Genomic DNA, 19,604 nt, shown 5'->3' on the forward strand with positions numbered 1-19,604 from the left:
TGTTTTTTAGCCATGTTTGATCTTAATTAAATGAAATCAAGGTGATGTCCTTTTAAACATTAAATCTACACATTTAGTTCACATACTTGATTAATTTATGTTTATAGAATAACATGTTCAGCACCACTGATAGTGTGTTTTGAGCCATTCAAAATGAAATAGACAGATATTTGTTAAAAAAAAAAATTGTTACAAAGAATAACTAACACTGTATAAAAGCAGTGGTTTTTTTACAAGCTTTTAAAGATTATGTATATTCACTTTCTTTAAAATTGAGAGCATAGCTGAGATTAAAAATTGATTTGGTGCCAATATTCATTAATAAGTATACCATAAACTGTAATGAATTAAAATAAACAAGATACATACATAAATAAAGATAAATAAATACTTAATTCATTACAATAGATCATGTCAAAAAGGGTAGGTGCGCTATTTCACTGGCTACGAAAAGGAACTTCTTTAAGACTTTCCTGGAAGGATGAATGTAATTCCAGGAAAATGCCTACAGAAGATCCAAAATAAATGAGACCAAACAGTAGAGAATTAAGTAAACTTTATAATGGTTTTGAAATTTTTTCTAATATCAACAGTTTTTGAGATAATTATTAAAAATCCTTTTTACAGCCTTTCCTGCCAACCCTCTCAAGACCGTTCTATTGTACAGGACTTTCCAGTACATTATAGAGTAAAACTGTACGTAAACAAATAACGTCAACGACCTCTACTTTCTTCTATGACAAAAAGTAATTGAGATGTCTTCTCATACTTACCATGCCCCTTTCTTCCTTACAATGTCTACTTACTGTTGGTTTACTTAAAAATATTTTAAGTATACCAATATAACAGAGACATCAGTTTGTCATGGAAATAGAACATTAAATAGTATAAGGAATTAATAAAATATAGTGTTACTAGAGTAAAATAAATAAATATAGTGTTGTTATAATTAAATATAATCATTTTTATTGATATTTTAGTGATTTTATGCAACATATAATAAACAGAACTGATCACCTCTAACAGTTATCAACCGCTAAGATATAAAAAAAGACCATAAAGAGATAAAAAATAAAACAAACTATTTATACTGATTGTTAGAATAAAACCACTGACATCCTTGTTATAGTAAAACCTCATCAACAAAAACAAAAGGTTTAAACTTATACAATTAAAAAGGTATAAAATAAATTGTTCATTACAATAAATATCTTTTTAATCGAAAAAATACTTGAAAAATTTAATTTAAAAAAGTAAAACTAAAAAATTATACCTTATTAAGCATAAATATATTTTTTAAATATGTATTATTTATACACATGTATACATCATTAGTAATGTTATATGTAAAACAATAAAATTTGTTGTTTTTAGATGGGGCTTATCTCCATTAAAATTTTAAAAATTAATTTTCTTTCTTAATCTTTGCTTTTATTGCGGCATTACTTTTCACCGATTATGGTTTACCAGTATATTAAGGCCCCTTCAGTTACATAGAATTTTGATCAATAGAGATTCAGTACTGGATATCTTACAGAATATCTCTGACCAACATGCTAATTTAATATGCGTGCATACATAAAAGAGATATAACTCACACATAAACATATGCACATTCTTATACTCAACTAAACAATGAGAGATCAAAATCAAAACTCTTTTCAAATAAAATTAAAAAAAAAGAGGTCCTGATTCATGGTAATACATATATCAAATTGAAAGTTGTTCAGATAGAGAACATTAACCTTCCAAATAGCACATAAAATTCAGTTTTAAATTTCATTAAATATTTCTTTTAAGAAAAGATAAATAAAAGCTGTCTTTTTGTCGCATGCAGCTCTTGATATAAATATACCCTGATAAACTCAATTTTTAAAAGTATAACAAAATTATCTTTAAAAATTTCTACAAACACCATCCCTTGACAATATTTCAATATATATATATATATATATATATATATATATATATATATATATATATGATTATATATGATTTTATAAATATTGAAATATATATAACTGGGAAAAAGCTAACTAAAAATTTATACCATGACAAAGTCATTTTGTTCTTATGTAAATAATATAAATCTTATATAAAAAAAATAATGAGAACTTAACAATTAAGTCATAAAAAATCCAATATGAATTCTACAATAAAAATGAATACAAATACCAAATATATATACACATAAAACACAACAAAACAAAATATACACTGCCTCTGATACTAAAGTCAGACACTGTCTATAATAAATTATTTATTAATGTCTGCATTAAACCTAAGAATTTGGTTTGATAACGCTGCCATAAATCATTGTATAAAACTTCAAAAGGAATGGTAAGATGCAATATTTGAAAAAATATGGTCTTTAACCAACTACAGAAAATAATATTAACTAAATAGCAAAGGACTACATGAAAAATATAACTGAAACATTAACACACATCCAGTGTAAAAATATTTTGATAAATCTCTGTTATGCCAAACAACCTTAAATTAGATGGTATAAATTTAACTATGCCCTGCTGTTTTGAAACTAAGGATACTAGGAGCTTACATCATGTCACTGAGAATAAGATAAATAAACAGCCATTCTCCACTAAATACAGTATTCTTTAAATCAGCTACCAATGACAAACTTACCTGTTACTGACAGTAAAGTTTTGGTTTAAGTGCAAGTGATTATATATATATATATTTAATAGCAATAATAATGTGTTATTACAAAAAATATATATCATCACACATTGGACCATAAAATAAGATAATCCTAAATATGTAAAAAAAACTTTAATAATAAAATATTTTTAATAAAAATAAAGAAAGCTTCAAATAATCATAAAATTACTTATGAAAACACTAAAAACTTTTATCAATATAAAATAAATCTAAAGTTTAAACATTATAATATATATATATTTATATACACATGCCAATATTCAATCTTAGTAACAATACAAAAATAAAACTTTCTTATACAATAATACTTATAAAGTAATTATGCAAAGTAACATTTACAATAAAAATGGACGGAAAAAAGTAATTCTCATTAAAAAATTATTTGTACATGTTCTTAACGATGTAAAGTAATTATCTGTAATAAGCCATAGACTGGATAGAATATATTATTCATTTTATTATCAGGATTACTTTTACAAAAACAAATTTTTAAATCTTATTGAACAGCCATATATTTTATTGATACATATTAACCCACTCTATGACTGACTAAAGAAATAAAAATTTTATATATTTTTTACAGACTGCAATAATGATTTATATAATTTATCACAATATTATATAATAATCACCTAAAGTACATTCAATAAATTAAATGTTCTCCAGTCTAATAGAAGCAATGTACTACAACAAAAGTTTAAACCAAAAGAAAGAATGTTATCTAACAAATCTCATATTAATAACGAGGACTTTTTCAAGCCAATCCTACTCAAGAAGTAATAAATTAATGATTACTAATATATAATGTAATTATGTGTAATAAAATTATATTTTAATATTCTCTCGAATGAAATTGGTCTTGTTACAGACATCTTCAATATTGTGATATAGCTGAGAAAGCTAAGATTTAAATAACGTTTTCATAATTTAACAGATAACTGCTTATTTTTCTAATTTATAATCTAAAAGTGAGTGAATTATAAAATAAATTTGCAATTGGCACTCAAACTGGAAAAATTTACAACTGAACAAAATACTTCACATCCTTGACGTGAAGGGTATAATTGGTAATCATATCTTCTACACATCATCACTTTCTTGTCCAACTCTGGCTGTAAATTAGGAAATTTACAGAGATTTTTCTTCCCTGTGGTAAAAATTCGCTTTAAAAAATGATGCGTATGTTTAATATAGTTATGAGTGCAATAGGTTTTTCTTAACTGCACAAAATAAACTTAAAGATAAAATACCATGAATTCTTCCTTCAATTATCAGGAGTTATAGTACACTGGAACTTGTACTGTTAATCATCAATTATGTCTCAAATTTTTTTATTTATTATTTCTTAGTAAATCACAGCTAACTGAAACTCTAAATATGAGGCTTTGTAAACTGTAAAAAATAGCTCCATTCAACACTATTCTTTTTGAACAATAAAGTATAGTGCAAAATCAGAATGGTAATGAATTAAGATATGGAATTTGAATATGGAATGCATTAATTTTGAACTTCAAAAATAATTGATTGAAATATTACAAATAACTAAAATCAAATTATTCCTCTTCCCATGAGTATCGCAAGTCCACTAGTAAGGATAGTAGCAAATATGGTTACCATCGAAGCACTCTTTGATTCAACACCGGCATGACAATCCACAATTCTACGTGCTCTCATGAAATCTTTACCCAAGTAAGAAGAATAATGTCTTTCTGATGGTTTTATCACCTGAAGTTGTTGTGCTGCATCTTGGAAGATCAAATCACTGTATGGTGGCTGTGAGTAGAACATGCTAAAACTTTTATAACAAAATAATATAAATAACATATAAAAAAATGTGTACGTGCATATATATAATATTAAATGAAATTTAATCCACCTAAATACAGCATATATATCCAGTTAAACTTACCATATTAATTCCAAGAATCGATTTATCTTCCAGCAAATGTTTCACTACATCCTCTCCAAGATACCCTGATGCAGTAGTATACGCTGATGGATCAAAACACAGTGATACTGTTGGTTGTGCATTTGTTATCAATGATAGAACTTATATGTTTGGATCCCGCATCTTTAGTTGGTATTTAATTCTATAATTACATTAATTTTTTTCTTTTTTTGAGAGCGAAAAACACTTTTAAATTATCATCACCCAGATCAAACATGATGTGATCATTAAAAATTTTAAAACAAAACAAAAACTAAAAACTAGCATCACTAAAAACTTCCAACTAATATCACATATAAGGAAAAAAATAAAAATCTAAAAGCTAAAACTAGATTGAAATAAAAATATTAAAAAAATCAACCAAAACTTTAAGCTAGTACCACAGATAAGATATCACTAAAACTTAAAACTAATATCATGTAAATCTTACAACTATCACAGTCAGAATCTTAGTAGTAAAAAAATTTATTTAAAACGAAAAACTAAAATATAAAAATTTAACAAAATCCGTAAGGGGTGAAAGGTTCCCACACAGATAAAGAATTTTTTTGTCTTCAGCCATTTGACTGGTTTGATGCAGCTCTCCAAGATTCCTTATCTAGTGCTAGTCATTTCATTTCGGTATACCCCCATCCTACATCCTACATCCCTAACAATTTGTTTTACGTATTCCAAACATTGCATGCCTGCACAATTTTTTCCTTCTACCTGACCCTGTAATATTAAAGCGACTATTCCAGGATGCCTTAATATGTGGCCTATGTCTATCACTTCTTTTAACTATATATTTCCAAATGCTTCTTTCTTCATCAATTTGCAACAACATCTCTTCATTTGTCACTTTATCGACCCGTCTGATTTTTAACATTCTTCTATAACACAACATTTCAAAAGCTTCTAATCTTTTCTTCTCAGGTACTCCGATCGTCCAAGCTTCACTTCCATATAAAGCGACACTTCAAACATATGCTTTCAAAAACCTTTTCCTGACATTTAAATTAATTTTTGATGTAAACAAATTATATTTCTGAATGAAAGCTCGTTTTACCTGTGCTATTCGGCATTTTATACCACTTCTGCTTCATTCATCTTTAGTAATTCTACTTCCTAAATAACAAAATTCTTCTACCTCCATAATCTTTTCTCTTCCTATTTTCACATTCAGTGGTCCATCTTCATTATTTCTACTACATTTCATTACTTTTGTTTTGTTCTTGTGTAGGACTTCATCCATGCTGTTCATTGTTTCATCTAAATCCTTTTTTCTCTCAGCTAGAATTACTATATCATCAGGAAATCAAAGCATCTTTATCTTTTCACCTTGTACTGTTACTCCAGATCTAAATTGTTCTTTAACATCATTAACAAAAATAATGTTCTAAGAAAAAAAAAATTTTGTTTAAGAATAAAACATACAAATACTACAACTAGGTAAATATTACATTTTGTTAAACATATCTATACTTCGCAGGAATAAAAGTGCCTGATCTACAACTTACTCATCATTGCCTAGGATACAGCGAATGTTTCTAGGCAATTTAAATTTGTGACATAAGGCCGCATAACATACACAATCCAACAAGATGTGGCGCAAAGTTAAACGGCAGTCGTATCTTACGCATAGTGGTACAATTTCGGCTGACATCAGGTACCCATGAGTGGCTTGTGTATGTCCTATTTGCAATAGGCAGAGGACCACTCCTCTCAGCAAATTTTCCTGTGGAAGGAATCCCATGGCAACACAGTATCTTTGATATAGCGAAGTTTGTTGTCTACTGTGGCAATCCAGTTGTCTTACCACTTAGTGCCAAGTGTGAGTTTTACACAGTTATTTAAGTCAGATGCAGCAACATGGATAGTGAAAAGGAGTTGACCACATGCGTCTTTAGCAGTGGAATCCCTACATGGCTAGGGATCCAGCAGAAACTCACTTATGTTGCAATGATTCAACTCAGCGACTGCATTATAGATTTCAATGACAATAGGATGTCTGGAATAAAAGTTTTCTAAGGCTTGGAGAGCACTACACAAATCACTGCAAATAAGGATATTTAGGTACTTAGAATTACTGATATTCAGAGCCTTATTTATAGCATACAGTTCAGCATTTACAGCATGCAGTTCTGGTCTACCTGGTATCACACTTGTGATACCAGGTAGACCAGATGTTACATCACAGGTAACGACATATAAGTTCTATCATTGACAACAAATGCACAACCAACAGCATCATTGTGTTTCGATCCATCAGTGCATACTACTGCATCTGGGTTTATCTTGGAGAGGATGTAGTGAAACATTTGCTGGAAGACAATATGTGGTGCTGATTCTTTATTGTATATCGTAAGGTCAAACACAAAATTTATAAGGTTGATTCCCCACGAAAGATATGAGCACAGATACGTTGGAAAAATAGGTGTGTCAACATTTATAAGGTGCAATAGACAACAAGTACGAACACCTACAGGTGCAGTACAACATGTAAGATTCTCATACCTTCCTTAATTAGGATTCCCAAGGACCGAGTCAAATGCCAGGTGATTTGGCTGTCCTCTGAGACAGACAAAATAAAATGCTAAAACCTGGTTCTATCTATCCCAAAGTGGTGGCTCACCGCAATCAACAAGTAAGTCTATGACAGGGCTTGATTTAAAGGCACCTGCGACAAGACGAAGGAAAGCATGATGTACAGCATCCAGTATTTTAAGCACGGTATGACACACTGAAGAGTAGGTGACACAGCCATAATCTAAACATATCATACATGACCGATCAACTCCCTAAATGGTGTTGTTAAGGACTTGCAGCACATCTAAAAGTTTGGAACATTTTGTTTTTAATTCTTTGATGTGTTTGACCCAAGTAACGCAGCTATCAAAGAATAGACCTAAATACCTGATATCAGGAGAGATAGTAATCGCTCTCAGTAGAGAAAACCTTGCGAAATGGAAGGGTCCCACAACCGAGAAGACTACACATTTTGTTTCCTCAAGTGAAAAAGTGAAGCCGGTAACCCTGGACAAAGCTTCAAAGCAAAAAATAGTGTTCTGCAGTAGTCTCTCTGCTGTGACTGTTGAACAGGAAGTAATATATATATATATTACTTCCCGTATATTACTTCCTATATATATATATATATATATATATTATACATTATATTCCTATATATATATATATTATTAGTGCATTATAGAATGCACTATAATCTGGATGACTATTTTGTTATATATATATATGTAATAAAATCATCAACAAATAATGAACATGAAACAGGTGGCTGCATACATTTGGTAATACTGTTGATGGCTATAGAAAATAAGGTGGCACTTAAAACACTTCCTTGAGGTACTCCCATTTTCCCAGATAACACTAACCAATATAGAATCTCCAACACAGACACAGAAAGTTTGATCATTTAAGAAACCCCTAATAAATGTAAGCACATCGCCCTTGACTCCCCATTCTTTAAGGGTGTTTAAAAAAAAAATACCACGTCGCCAGGCCGTGTCATATGCCTTTCTGACATTGAAGAAGATAGCAACGAGGCACTGGTGGAGTAGGAAAATGTTTTGAATAGCTGTTTCCAATGACACTAAATGGTCAATGGAAGATCATCCTTGTTGGAGACCACATCGTTTTGGAGATAAAAGGCCATGTCTCTCCAAATACAATGTAAATCTGCGGTTCACCATTCTCTCTAAAACTTTGCATAAAACGCATGTCAAGGAGATGGGGGAATAGCTTGAGGAGCTTGCTTTGTCTTTACCAGGTTTAAGTACTGGTACAACAATGGCTTCTGACCAGAATGAAGGGAAGACTTGGGAGGAGATACACTATTATAAATATACAATAGGTGTTGTGGTGCCGAATTAGGGTGTTACAGCATACTGAAACGAATGTTGTCAGGTCCAGGGGAGATTTCACGTGAGTTTTTAAGTGCGTGTGACAACTTGTTGAATGAAAATGGAGCATTTAATTCACCGAATAAATCACCAATGTTTAATGATAATACTTCCATTTGTAATTTGTACCTCTGAAATTATTACTGTATGCTGAGGTGAGGGACACCAAATGGAAACAATCTGCCAAATTACCTGCCACTGCAGAAGGTGATGTAAGGAGTTCTCCTTCATGAATGAGTCCAAGAATAGATTGTTTCAGTGATCCGTAAACTGCACATATCTTTTTTCAGACAGTAGACATGGAAGTAGTGCATGAGATAGTGTTCATGTATTTCATCCACGACTTTCTCTTAGCATCTAAGAATACTCAATGACGTACCACTCTAGACCTACGGTATAAATTTAGATGTTCCGGTTGTAGGCCTGCGATTAAATTTGCATAGTGTCTGCCGTTGATTGCTAATAGCATTTTGACAATCATCATTCCACCAAGGAATCCTAGGACACCTACGATTTCCTGATGTTTGTGGGATATACCTATTAGCAATCTCAAGTATCATAGGTGTAGAAGATGAAAGTTGATCAAGGATGTCTGAATTAACGTCATAATGTGTTGGGAAGGCTTTATGGTAACCGTTCCAATCCGCCTTTTCAACAATCCATTTCCGTGGCCTTTTGTTCACCTTGCGGTCAGCACCAAAAGCAATAATAATTGGCTTGTGATCACTGCCATGAAAGTTATCACAAACTGACCAATTAAGACGAGGGATTAAAGTCGGTGAGCATATGGAAGTCAATGTTGGTCAATGTACCAGATGATAAGGATATGAATGTGTGTGTAGTCTTGTCTCACTCTGTTTATCATATTTCCTTGAGAGGAGCAGAAAGATGGGCCTCAGGAAACATGCTGGGCATTGAAGTCTCCTACTATTAACGACAGTGATGAAATTTGAGTGAGGGGATTTGACATTTCTAGTGCACTGAACTCAGAGTTTGGTGAGAGATTCCGCATAAAAATAGCCATTCCATCACACTCTCTACTGTCTACTAGACAATCATACCTCTCACAGAAATAACCCCTGAGTGTTACTGCATCTTGTTATAGAAGGTGCGTTTCTTGGAAGCACATGATTAGTGGTTCATGAATGCACATCAATACTCTACCATCTTCAATGCGGGGACAAAGACCTCTAATGTTCCACTGAATAATGTTCATAAATAAAGGTAGTTACAGATACAGAAAACTATATAAAAATTTAGTTGTATGTGATCCGGTTTTTCTTTTTCGTACTTTTTGATTTTAAAAAACTCCAATGTCCTGGGGTTCCTCAACCACATCCTCTAGTAAATGTGGTAATGGAGGAAGAGATTTTAAAGGATAGGAAGTCGTAGACGACATCCCAGAGCGGGTGGTTGTATGGGTTCCCTTAACAGGGAGCTTATTAGATGGCTTACTGCCCACTGTGTTAACTGCCCATATAGGTAAAACTTTGGGGACAGGAACTTTCAAAGGGACCCTCACTGTTGGTTTCACTAACTGCAACTAACGACTTTCTGTTCATCTTAGTCAGCTCTGAAATAGTGGCTATAAGTGAAGCGACTTCATCAGATAACATCTGAACAAGTATTTTTAGCTCATTGCAGGATCCACTCTGCTGATTACCTACATTTGTATGAGCTTGTTTTGATGATGCGGTGGCAAAAGATACATCTGGTTTAACCAGGTTCCGTGAGGTAATTGTCTTTTATATTCTCTGCGTGTAGCCGGAAAGATAGCTTCTGCTCGGTAGAGAGTCTGAGAATTGCCTTTTCTTCTTTAAAAGTTGGGCAATCTCAAGAGTCGACAGGAAACCCACTTTAATATTCTCCGGTGGTACTGGGAGATTTAATGTCAGTATAGGAGAGGGTGTTGTTTCTTCCATTCCGCCCTGCCATTTCATTATACGCTTTACTTCTACAACAACTTGGGGACAAAGCTCATCAGCTATTACAGTGATATCCATATCTAAAAGGTCTCTGCTCATATTAGAGTTTTGTGGCATTCCGCACTGATATTTATACCACCCATATTCTTTGCTGTGTAATGAGACGTAAGACAGATCGACTCTGTTTGTCATTAAATATTTCAATCAGAATCGATCCACCTCGCAATTTTCTGATGTTCTTCGGGGAACCAGTTGAAAATGTTATATCCTTGTTCATCAAGAAAGGCGAGATCTTTTGGAGGGAGCCACCTTCCTGATTATTGCAGAGAAGAACGAATCAGATGTTTTTGTTTTAGGAATTAATGCATCAGAATTTAATGCACTATAATTTGGATGACTATTATCCTGTCAGATAATGCTGAACAAGGCCTCTTCACAAGACTAGAGTTTGTGGTTTTTTCAGATGCACCACCAACCATCATAGAATTTATGTGTGGACTTTGAAATTCTAGTCTCATGAGTAATGGCGATATAACAGACCACTCCAGCAGAGCGCACGCATAATGGAGCTAGAACTAAATACAACTGGGCTTGCCAAGGTGCCCAGAGGTCATAGTTCAAGAACGTACTTACTGTCTTTTGGTTCTATGATTTGCAGTCAGCAACTGCAGATCAACGTAATTTTTGTAGAGTACAGTAGGGAGCCTCTTAGTAGGCACACAATTTACTCTTGGCACCAAACCTTTGTTGAGTCAGGTTGTTCTGTTAAACATACAAAATCACCAGGATGCCCACGCATCGCTGTAGCTGCTTGGAACAACTCAAAGAAAGCTTTGCATGCAGTATGAAGAAATCAATTTGACATTCATCACGTGAGACTGGCATTCCACAAATGACTATTTGGCATGTATAATGTAAACAAATACACTTGAAGCCACACAAACTAACCATGGTTCAACACATTACTGATAACAATGGTGCTTGGCTGCAGTTTTGGGTGGAAATTATAGATAGAATTGAAGGTAATGATACATTTTTGGACAATGAAATTTTTAATGATAAGTCAACGTTTCAGTGGCAAGGTGAACATCCATAACTGCCAAACATGAGCAAAAATCCTCATGAAACTTTGCAGCACATTCTTGATAGCCTGTAAAACCTGTTCTTTTTCCAGGAGAAAACCATAAATGGTTTCATTTACTGGACGTGCTTCAAAATTTTCTAATTCCTCAGTTAAGTGACAATGATCAAAATGGACGCCACTACTATCAGAAAGACGGGCATAACCTCAATACCTCCTAGAAGTTTGAGATTTTCTTGATACTCAATTTGCAGGTCAATGGATTGGTTGTGAAAGTTCAATTGCATGGCTACCTCATTCCCCAGATTTGATCTCGCTAGATTTTTTCTCATGGAGTTCCATTAAAGATCAGGTTTATGCACCATCTTTGCCTGCTGATCTTAGACTTCAAATTAACGATGCAGCTGCAGAGATAATGCCTGACTTGCTGGCTACAGTCTGGAAAGAAATCAACTTCAGATGGGATGTATGTTGCTCTATAAATGGAAACCAAACTGAAAGATGGGTGAAAACTTTGAAATGTTTTTTTATAAAATAAGATCTCAAGCAAATCTGTAAGTTATCTCCAAACATTTTTTTATGCTTTTAATTTGTTAAGTTCTTTTTGAATCCGCTGGTATTATAAATTAATGATATTTTAAAAAATAATAATATATGTAGCATTGTTAATTATAAGCAGAAATAGTACTACTGAATGAAAGTAAAAAAAATATAAAAAGCAAATAATTTTTTCTTAAGAAAAGTTATATACTTATTATTTATAAATGTAATAATAGTAAAACACTTCATCAAAAGATATAGTGAATACATTCTCCAAAATACTGATTTCCCAAAGCATGTCTAATATTTCTCATTCATCAGAAAAAAATATAAAATAGCTGTTTAATTAAAGGAAGCATTCTATATAGGGTTCAATACAGATTTGATTTTGTATTAATGAAACTAATTTTGATTTCATCATTTAGCTTAATTTTAATTTGGCTGTAAATCAACCATGTAAATTAAGCTTCAATACAAACCCCCAACCCCTTACCACTTGATTCCTCTAATACATGTAAAAAACCGCATAAAGCAACATCTTTGAATGTATTATTCAGCATGCTGATGGAGGAAGCAATATGTATAAACTACTTCCCTAAAACTAAATTAAACAATACTGGCCCTTGATCCTTATGGATGGTAATAGATGTTAAATCTGCCTGTAACAAAAAGCAGATTATTTTTTTCTTCAATAATTGAATTACAACTTGAACATCACCGTCGGTAGATTATTTACTGCATCGCTCATCATAAGGTGGTCATGAATAGCATCAAATAATAGTTACACAAATAAAAATTTATATGTAACACCATTATTGATATATAGTTCATCCATTATTATATTGAATGACATAATTCTGCTTTCTAGACAAATATGCTATAATTTGTTTATCAGGCAAAAAAAAATATGTAAACCAAACGCTGGAAGATATCAAACAATACTGTATAAATAATTCAGATTAACAGATAGAATATCATAAACTTGGGTCATAAATGATGATCCTCAATTTTTTAATCTTGATCTAAGAATAAACTGATAGTAAATTTAAAATGAACTTTTTTTAAATGCTAATCATTGTAAGCATAAAAACTAATATTTCATAAAATATATTAAAATTGAATTATTTTAATCAAGTGTGTTTGCAGTATTAATAATATATAAACCATAAAATTAACTTAAGTTTGGTAAAATCCACACCTCATATGCATATCACATATACAATCTCAAGTAAGCAGCTACTAGTTAAAATATCTACTAATAAAAATCCCAAAAATCAAAAATACAAATTTAAGAAATTAAAAACATAATAGCAATCATAAAAATGTTAAAAAAAGAAAGAGAATAATTTTAACAACATAAAAAACAATTAAATCTAACTAGCTATTGAATTAAAAGACATACTAATAGAGTGAAAAAACTAACCAACATACCTGAAATCATCTTGATCTTTCCGACCATAGAACTGTTGGGCATAAATAAAAAGGTTTATATATGCTGTCAATTCAGTGTGATTGTAAGCCTCTCCACCACGAGTAACAATAGCATTTGCTTTTGCTTTACCCAAATTGCATCTTTTGTAATCATGCATGTGTGATCGTGTACCTTAAAACATACTCACAAACTTAACTTCTAAAATACAAATTAAATATTTTACACAAGCAACAAATATAAAAATTTTAAAAAAATAATAATTTCATATAAAGTATTACTAAGAATAGTCGGTGTATAATGCAAGCAGTACTATTTGGTCAACATATCACCAGGTATGGGATAAACTTATTAAAAATCCCCTGCTGATTATATAGAGCATACGCGTGGGTTAAACCTAAAAGTAATTCAAAATCTGTAACTTTTCATAGTAACAAAATTTGTAAAATTTCCTATTGTTTATTGGCAAAGGAAAATAATTCTAAAGTGTAAAATACTTTTTAATAATAAACTTCAACATTTTTCAAGAAATATTTTTCATAGCTCATGTATTAAAGTCACATGGTAACTTTGGCTAGAATTTTATCCCTACATAAATAAAATATAAGATGACTCATCCTGAACCCCTTATGGGAAGACACCTTCCACCACCCCCTCCGTTCTAAGCCCTTATGGGCTTTACCGGAGGTCAACTTCGAAACCTCGGCTTTTGACATATTCCAGTGTGCCTCGGCCAGGATGCCACAGATGCTGATGCCATGAGTGACATTCCCATCAGTGTACTACTATTTAATGAACTCAAAATAAAATACATCTCACCGAGTCTTAAGAAAGACTGAAAGGACCTAACTAAACAAAGGAATGGAACTACCTACCCATAAAAGATAAAAGTGAGTTCAACACACAACACAAAACATAAAAATATTACACGCAACAATAACAACACAGTAACATTGAAACAAAACAAAATAAAGGACAAAAACATAATTTATAAAACAAAACATCAACAAAAATAGAATACAAGAGAAATCCAAGCAGAGCTCTACATCCCTCAACAACCCTTTACTTTGCTAAGTACACTATAAAACTCTCCACTATTGCCCACTTGGCCTGGCTCCTCCAGTTTACACAGAGATTCAATGCCAACCTGATAAGACAATATTAGGCATTGAGCCCTTAATAGTATGTCCTGATAATTCTATATTTTAACCTATCCATCCAAACAGGCGCCATGTATAGCATGCCTTTATTTATACAAGATGCTCATGGTCTTAAAGAACCCAATCAGGATTGCTCACACATCGAATACCGAAGAAGGCATTGCAGGCCCTTTCTGTGACATATTGAAGGTGCTTCTTAAATTGCAGTTTCTCATCGAGAAACATCCCAAGGTACTCTTGAACCTGAACATACTTTCTATACTTGCCTGCCATCGAAACATGGACATGTTAACTCACTGCCAAATGGCCTTTGAAGAGCATCATTGTGGTCTTTTCCAGGATAAATGTAATCTTATGTTGATGACCCCATAGCTCAAGCATCTTGTAAGCCCGAGTGGTTCAGAGTTCAACCTCCCTCTGCAAGCTTCCTTCGACCAGCAGGAGCCCATCATCAACATAAGCCACAATGCAACACCCACTGGGCAACCTCAGCCGCAGGAGAGAATCAAACTACACCACCCACAATAATAGACCCAATACGCTGCCCTGGGGACAGCATCTTGCCAACCTCATGGCTACCCTCACGAAGCAGCACATTCCAATGACTTTCATTTTCCTGTTTAGCTTCTGGTAATTACCATTTGGTTATACTTCAGAGGATGACGTGTATGAGTGTAAATGAAGTGTAGTCTTGTACAGTCTCAGTTTGACCATTGCTGAGATGTGTGGTTAACTGAAACCCAACCACCAAAGAACACCGGTATCCACGATCTAGTATTCAAATCCGTTTAAAAATAACTGACTTTACTTGGACTTGAATGCTGAAACTCTCGACTTCCAAATCAGCTGATTTGGGAAGACGCGTTCACCACTAGACCAAGCCGGTCTATACATTCCAATGACTGAAGTAACTTTGCATAACTTGCAATTCATTTACAGAACATTTTCTTTTTTGGAATTGGTAAATAGCAGGCTACCATAGATTGTTAAATACTTCAGAAATGTCCAGGAAAATCCCCAGGACATATTCCGTCTCACTGGTAGTTACCACACTCATCACACAGAGTATGGCATCCTCAGTACCCTTTCTGAGACAAAATCTGAACTGATTTTCCATCAACAATCTTTGCAAGGTTAATCTCTCATTTAAACGAAGATACAGAACCTTTTCAAAGACCTTGCCAATAACTGGAAGAAATAGCAGAGGTCTATACAACAAACTAACAGCAGGATCCTTGTTGCCACCTTTAAACAACAATTTCACAATCCCCTTCTTCCAACACACACGGAAGTATCCTCCAAACAACAATTTATTAAATACACGTGTGACAACTCTCACACTCACTCCAACCAAGCGAACAAGAAGCTCCACTGATATTCCATGAAAGCCTAGGGCCTTACCCCTACCTAGACTACAGATAGCTTGACGACGCACCTCAGCCTCGGTAATCTCCAAGGACAATGCACCTCTGCGGAACTAAGCGACCTCTCACCACACCCGCAGATGGTATGCAGCCTACCCAGCTTCACTATCATCAGGCAGTAAATCATCTAGTAATTTGTGTAAAATCTCAGAAGTATCGGAAATTACACCAAACCTGGTCAAGAGAGCAGACAGAAGAACATCCTTTCATCGTCTGTATCCCACGACCTTATATACTACACCTTAGGGATCCCTGTTCCTCTGCTCATGAACAAAGGAAGACCAGGAGTCCCTTTTCACAGTCTGGACTTCATGAAAGTAATGATATCTCAGGGTCCTGTATTCAGCAACAAGGACTACCCATCATTTCGGACCACCCTCATGTTGAGAAGCTCACCACAAATGACAAACCAACCTCTTCATGCCTCTTCTCTCTTGTGGCATACTGAAACCACTATGCCACAAGAGTGATTTAGCATTTACATCTGCACCTATAAGGTTTGGAATCAGTGCCAGAGAATTGTAGGATTTTATCCCAGACCTCAAGATGATGATCAGCAGGATCTCTATACTGGAAATATGAACTAGCAACATACAGATGCAAGTTCTGAACTTCCACACAGACAACATGATGATTAACAGAGAGCTGTCGAATAAAGACACAATCACGTTCCCTTCTGCACAAAACAGTGGACATGCTTCCACAATAACACAATAGAACCTCTTCCAATGAGAAAAACCTGGCAGATCACCGGACACATAATATGGATGGTGCAATAAAACAACACCCAAACCTCTATGTAATGCACTCTCTCCAAACTCAACTTGAGCAATGTAGGCAAGCACCCTGAGCATTCAACTGAACAAATCTAATCATTTAATGAAATAGAATTATAGTACATATCGAGAGCTCTCTGATAACGCCCTCAATCTTTACTGTTCACAGAGTGCTTATGATCCTTCCTAAGACGTTTTCAATTAACACAAGTCGGACCCTCCGATTTCTTTGGACACTTCTCACGCACGTGTCCTTCATCACCATAATTAGCAAAAACTGCAGGATGTTCACAGAACTTAGCGCTGTGACCAAACCTGCAGCACTTAAAACAGTGCTGGATAACTAAATACCTTCGACCTTACACTAAGAGAAGTCTACAAACAACCTGCCCTCTGCAGTGAAGCTGCCAAAAGTTTAGGACTAACCTCAAAAACGCATGGTAGTGCTCCACCTCGCACCTACCTGATTAAAATAATAATTGACATTCAGACTTGAATGTAGCCTCATCCATCTATTTTGCTCCCTAATGAGAGCCATTAATTCTTCCTCAGATAGCTGTCAATCTGTGCCATGAACAATCACTTTAGTATGCCTCTTGCCTATAGAGTCGACTTTCATGTCGGACTTTCCGACTTTAAAGGAGTCAGAGATGACCTGCACAGTTTCTTTGTCATCAGCAATGAAGACTAAACCCTTCTTCATCTCTCTAATATTACAAATTCTCTGGTTCTGCCTCTTTTGTCAAAGGACGGCCTGAAACTCATCCTTCATCTATCTTCTTAATTGTTTTAGTATTTGCCCCCTCCTTTAAGTTAACACAACCTCCTCTTGCTGCTTACGGGACAGACTAGCCTCCCACCTCCGTTTCAGCACCTCTGCGTACGATTTACCCTGAGGCAATCCCTGCTGTGAAACCATGGGAGGGGCAGAAACTATATCCCGAACAACTCTCTCACCTCAGAATAGCCAATCTTTCATAGCTTTGAGCCAAGGCCTCAACAATGGGTTTGAGTTCCCTTATCTTATATAGGTTTGGATCTTACCTAGCAGCCTAACCTTAGCACCTCTTAGGTTCTCCAAACATTAAATGAAGAAATAGTAATTCTCTCCAAATGCCCACAATAATGGGATTGAACCTCCAGCCCTTCCATTACCTTCAGAAAACTTCTCAATCATTGACTGATCTTTACTTTTTCCAACCCATGAAGTACTTGCTTGCGACACCTTATCCCCAAAAGCAGATAAAAGAGTCATTGAGCCTAGCCTCAATTGTCTCCACAATCTCTTCGCAAGGTTTAGCTCGCTTAGACTTACCTTTTTTTACTTCAGTTTCAGGCATTTCCAAAATCATACAAACACAATAAAAACAGTATCCTACACAGTGGTAATTAATTAATACTAAACACAAAATAAACAAAAAAACAATGTTTGCTTACAAATTAAGAACATAAACACATAAAAACAACTGGCCAATAACAAGCACATACACTGATGACATTGACCAATAGCAAGCTATACACAAATAAAGATCATTGCCATCAACAACAGCTGTTAAAAAGAAAATAGCAGCTAACTTAATAATAAATCACTTCATCAAATTTTACAATATAAGTAAAGTTATGCATAGTCTATTTACTGTTGAAATTTCTACTTTAAACACTGAAAAAAATCCACTTGAAAATGCTGCAGTTACAATATTACAAAGAGTTTTTGATTCATTAAAAATCATCAGAAATTTCTAACAGCTACAAAGTCAGTTTAGCAAATGATGAAGCAAGAATATTTCAACAGGATCCAGAATTTGAAACTTTAGATGTAAATAAGTAAAAATGAATAAATATAAAATAATAAATTGTAGCTGTTGTGTAAATAAGTGACTTTTTTTAAGGTTAGAAATGAACAGTTATGAACAGCCATGTTGACTATAAACCCATGGTTAATCATAACTAGGAGTAAAGGTTAGTTTTTGCAGATACTTAGCTTCAAATTAGAAGAGTTCTGTTTAGAAGCCATTTTCATAATTTTTTTCCATCCACACAGTGAATAGGATGTTCTTGTAATAAAATGTGGTCTGTTCAAAAGGTATCTGACCACAGACCAAGAAAAAGAGTAGTTCACCTATGAAATGGCTATCAGCAATGCTGTCATGTTCATCACTGTGTCCTCTTGGCTATCAAATCAGTAGCACCTTCAGCTTAGGGAACAACCAGAAATCTCAAAATCCATGTCTGGTAAGAGAGTAATCTCAACAAATATGGCGAATCTGAAGAATTACGTAATTGACCAACAAATCCTGGGTTAAATGTGACAGTTAAGTAGATGCATTATTGTGATATAACTGCTACTCAAATGATTCTTACAAGTTTGATCTCTTAAAAAACTACTTCATAAAGATGATGTAGAACCTCCAAATAATTGTAGGAAGTTTAGCCTACATACAATTACAGGCAACATGTTGTCTAAAATACAGAATTAAATCAACAACATATCTAGTGATAGAAATACATAACACTAGCATACTGTAATTAACATTCATACTAAACTGGTTACTAACATTTTCAATAAAGACTATATTATTTTCAAACAATAAACAAAATGTACATTACCAAACACAAACAAATTAAATTTGACAAATACAATTTATTAAATGAGAAAACACAATATAGATCAAATATTATTCAATTATGCATTTAAGAGGTTTCTAACATTTTTAAGGTTCTGGCGCCAATAACAATA

At 33.7% G+C, this 19,604-nt stretch overlaps 1 protein-coding gene across 1 annotated transcript in view; it reads right to left on the reverse strand.

Annotated features, from left to right (window-relative positions):
• Positions 1 to 1,992: 1,992 nt before the first annotated feature.
• Positions 1,993 to 19,604, reverse strand: part of Tsf2 (transferrin 2) — an 87,022-nt gene continuing 69,410 nt past the window's right edge. The window contains exons 14-15 of the mRNA XM_075382211.1: positions 13,510 to 13,681; positions 1,993 to 4,477 (exon numbers count right to left, since the gene is read on the reverse strand). Of these exons, the coding sequence (XP_075238326.1) occupies positions 4,231 to 4,477; positions 13,510 to 13,681 (419 nt within the window). The 3' untranslated portion in view covers positions 1,993 to 4,230. The remainder of the gene's footprint in view (positions 4,478 to 13,509; positions 13,682 to 19,604) is intronic.

This window comes from Lycorma delicatula, chromosome 1 (assembly GCF_047948215.1).
Source record: "Lycorma delicatula isolate Av1 chromosome 1, ASM4794821v1, whole genome shotgun sequence".
In the NCBI taxonomy this organism is placed as follows: domain Eukaryota; kingdom Metazoa; phylum Arthropoda; class Insecta; order Hemiptera; family Fulgoridae; genus Lycorma; species Lycorma delicatula.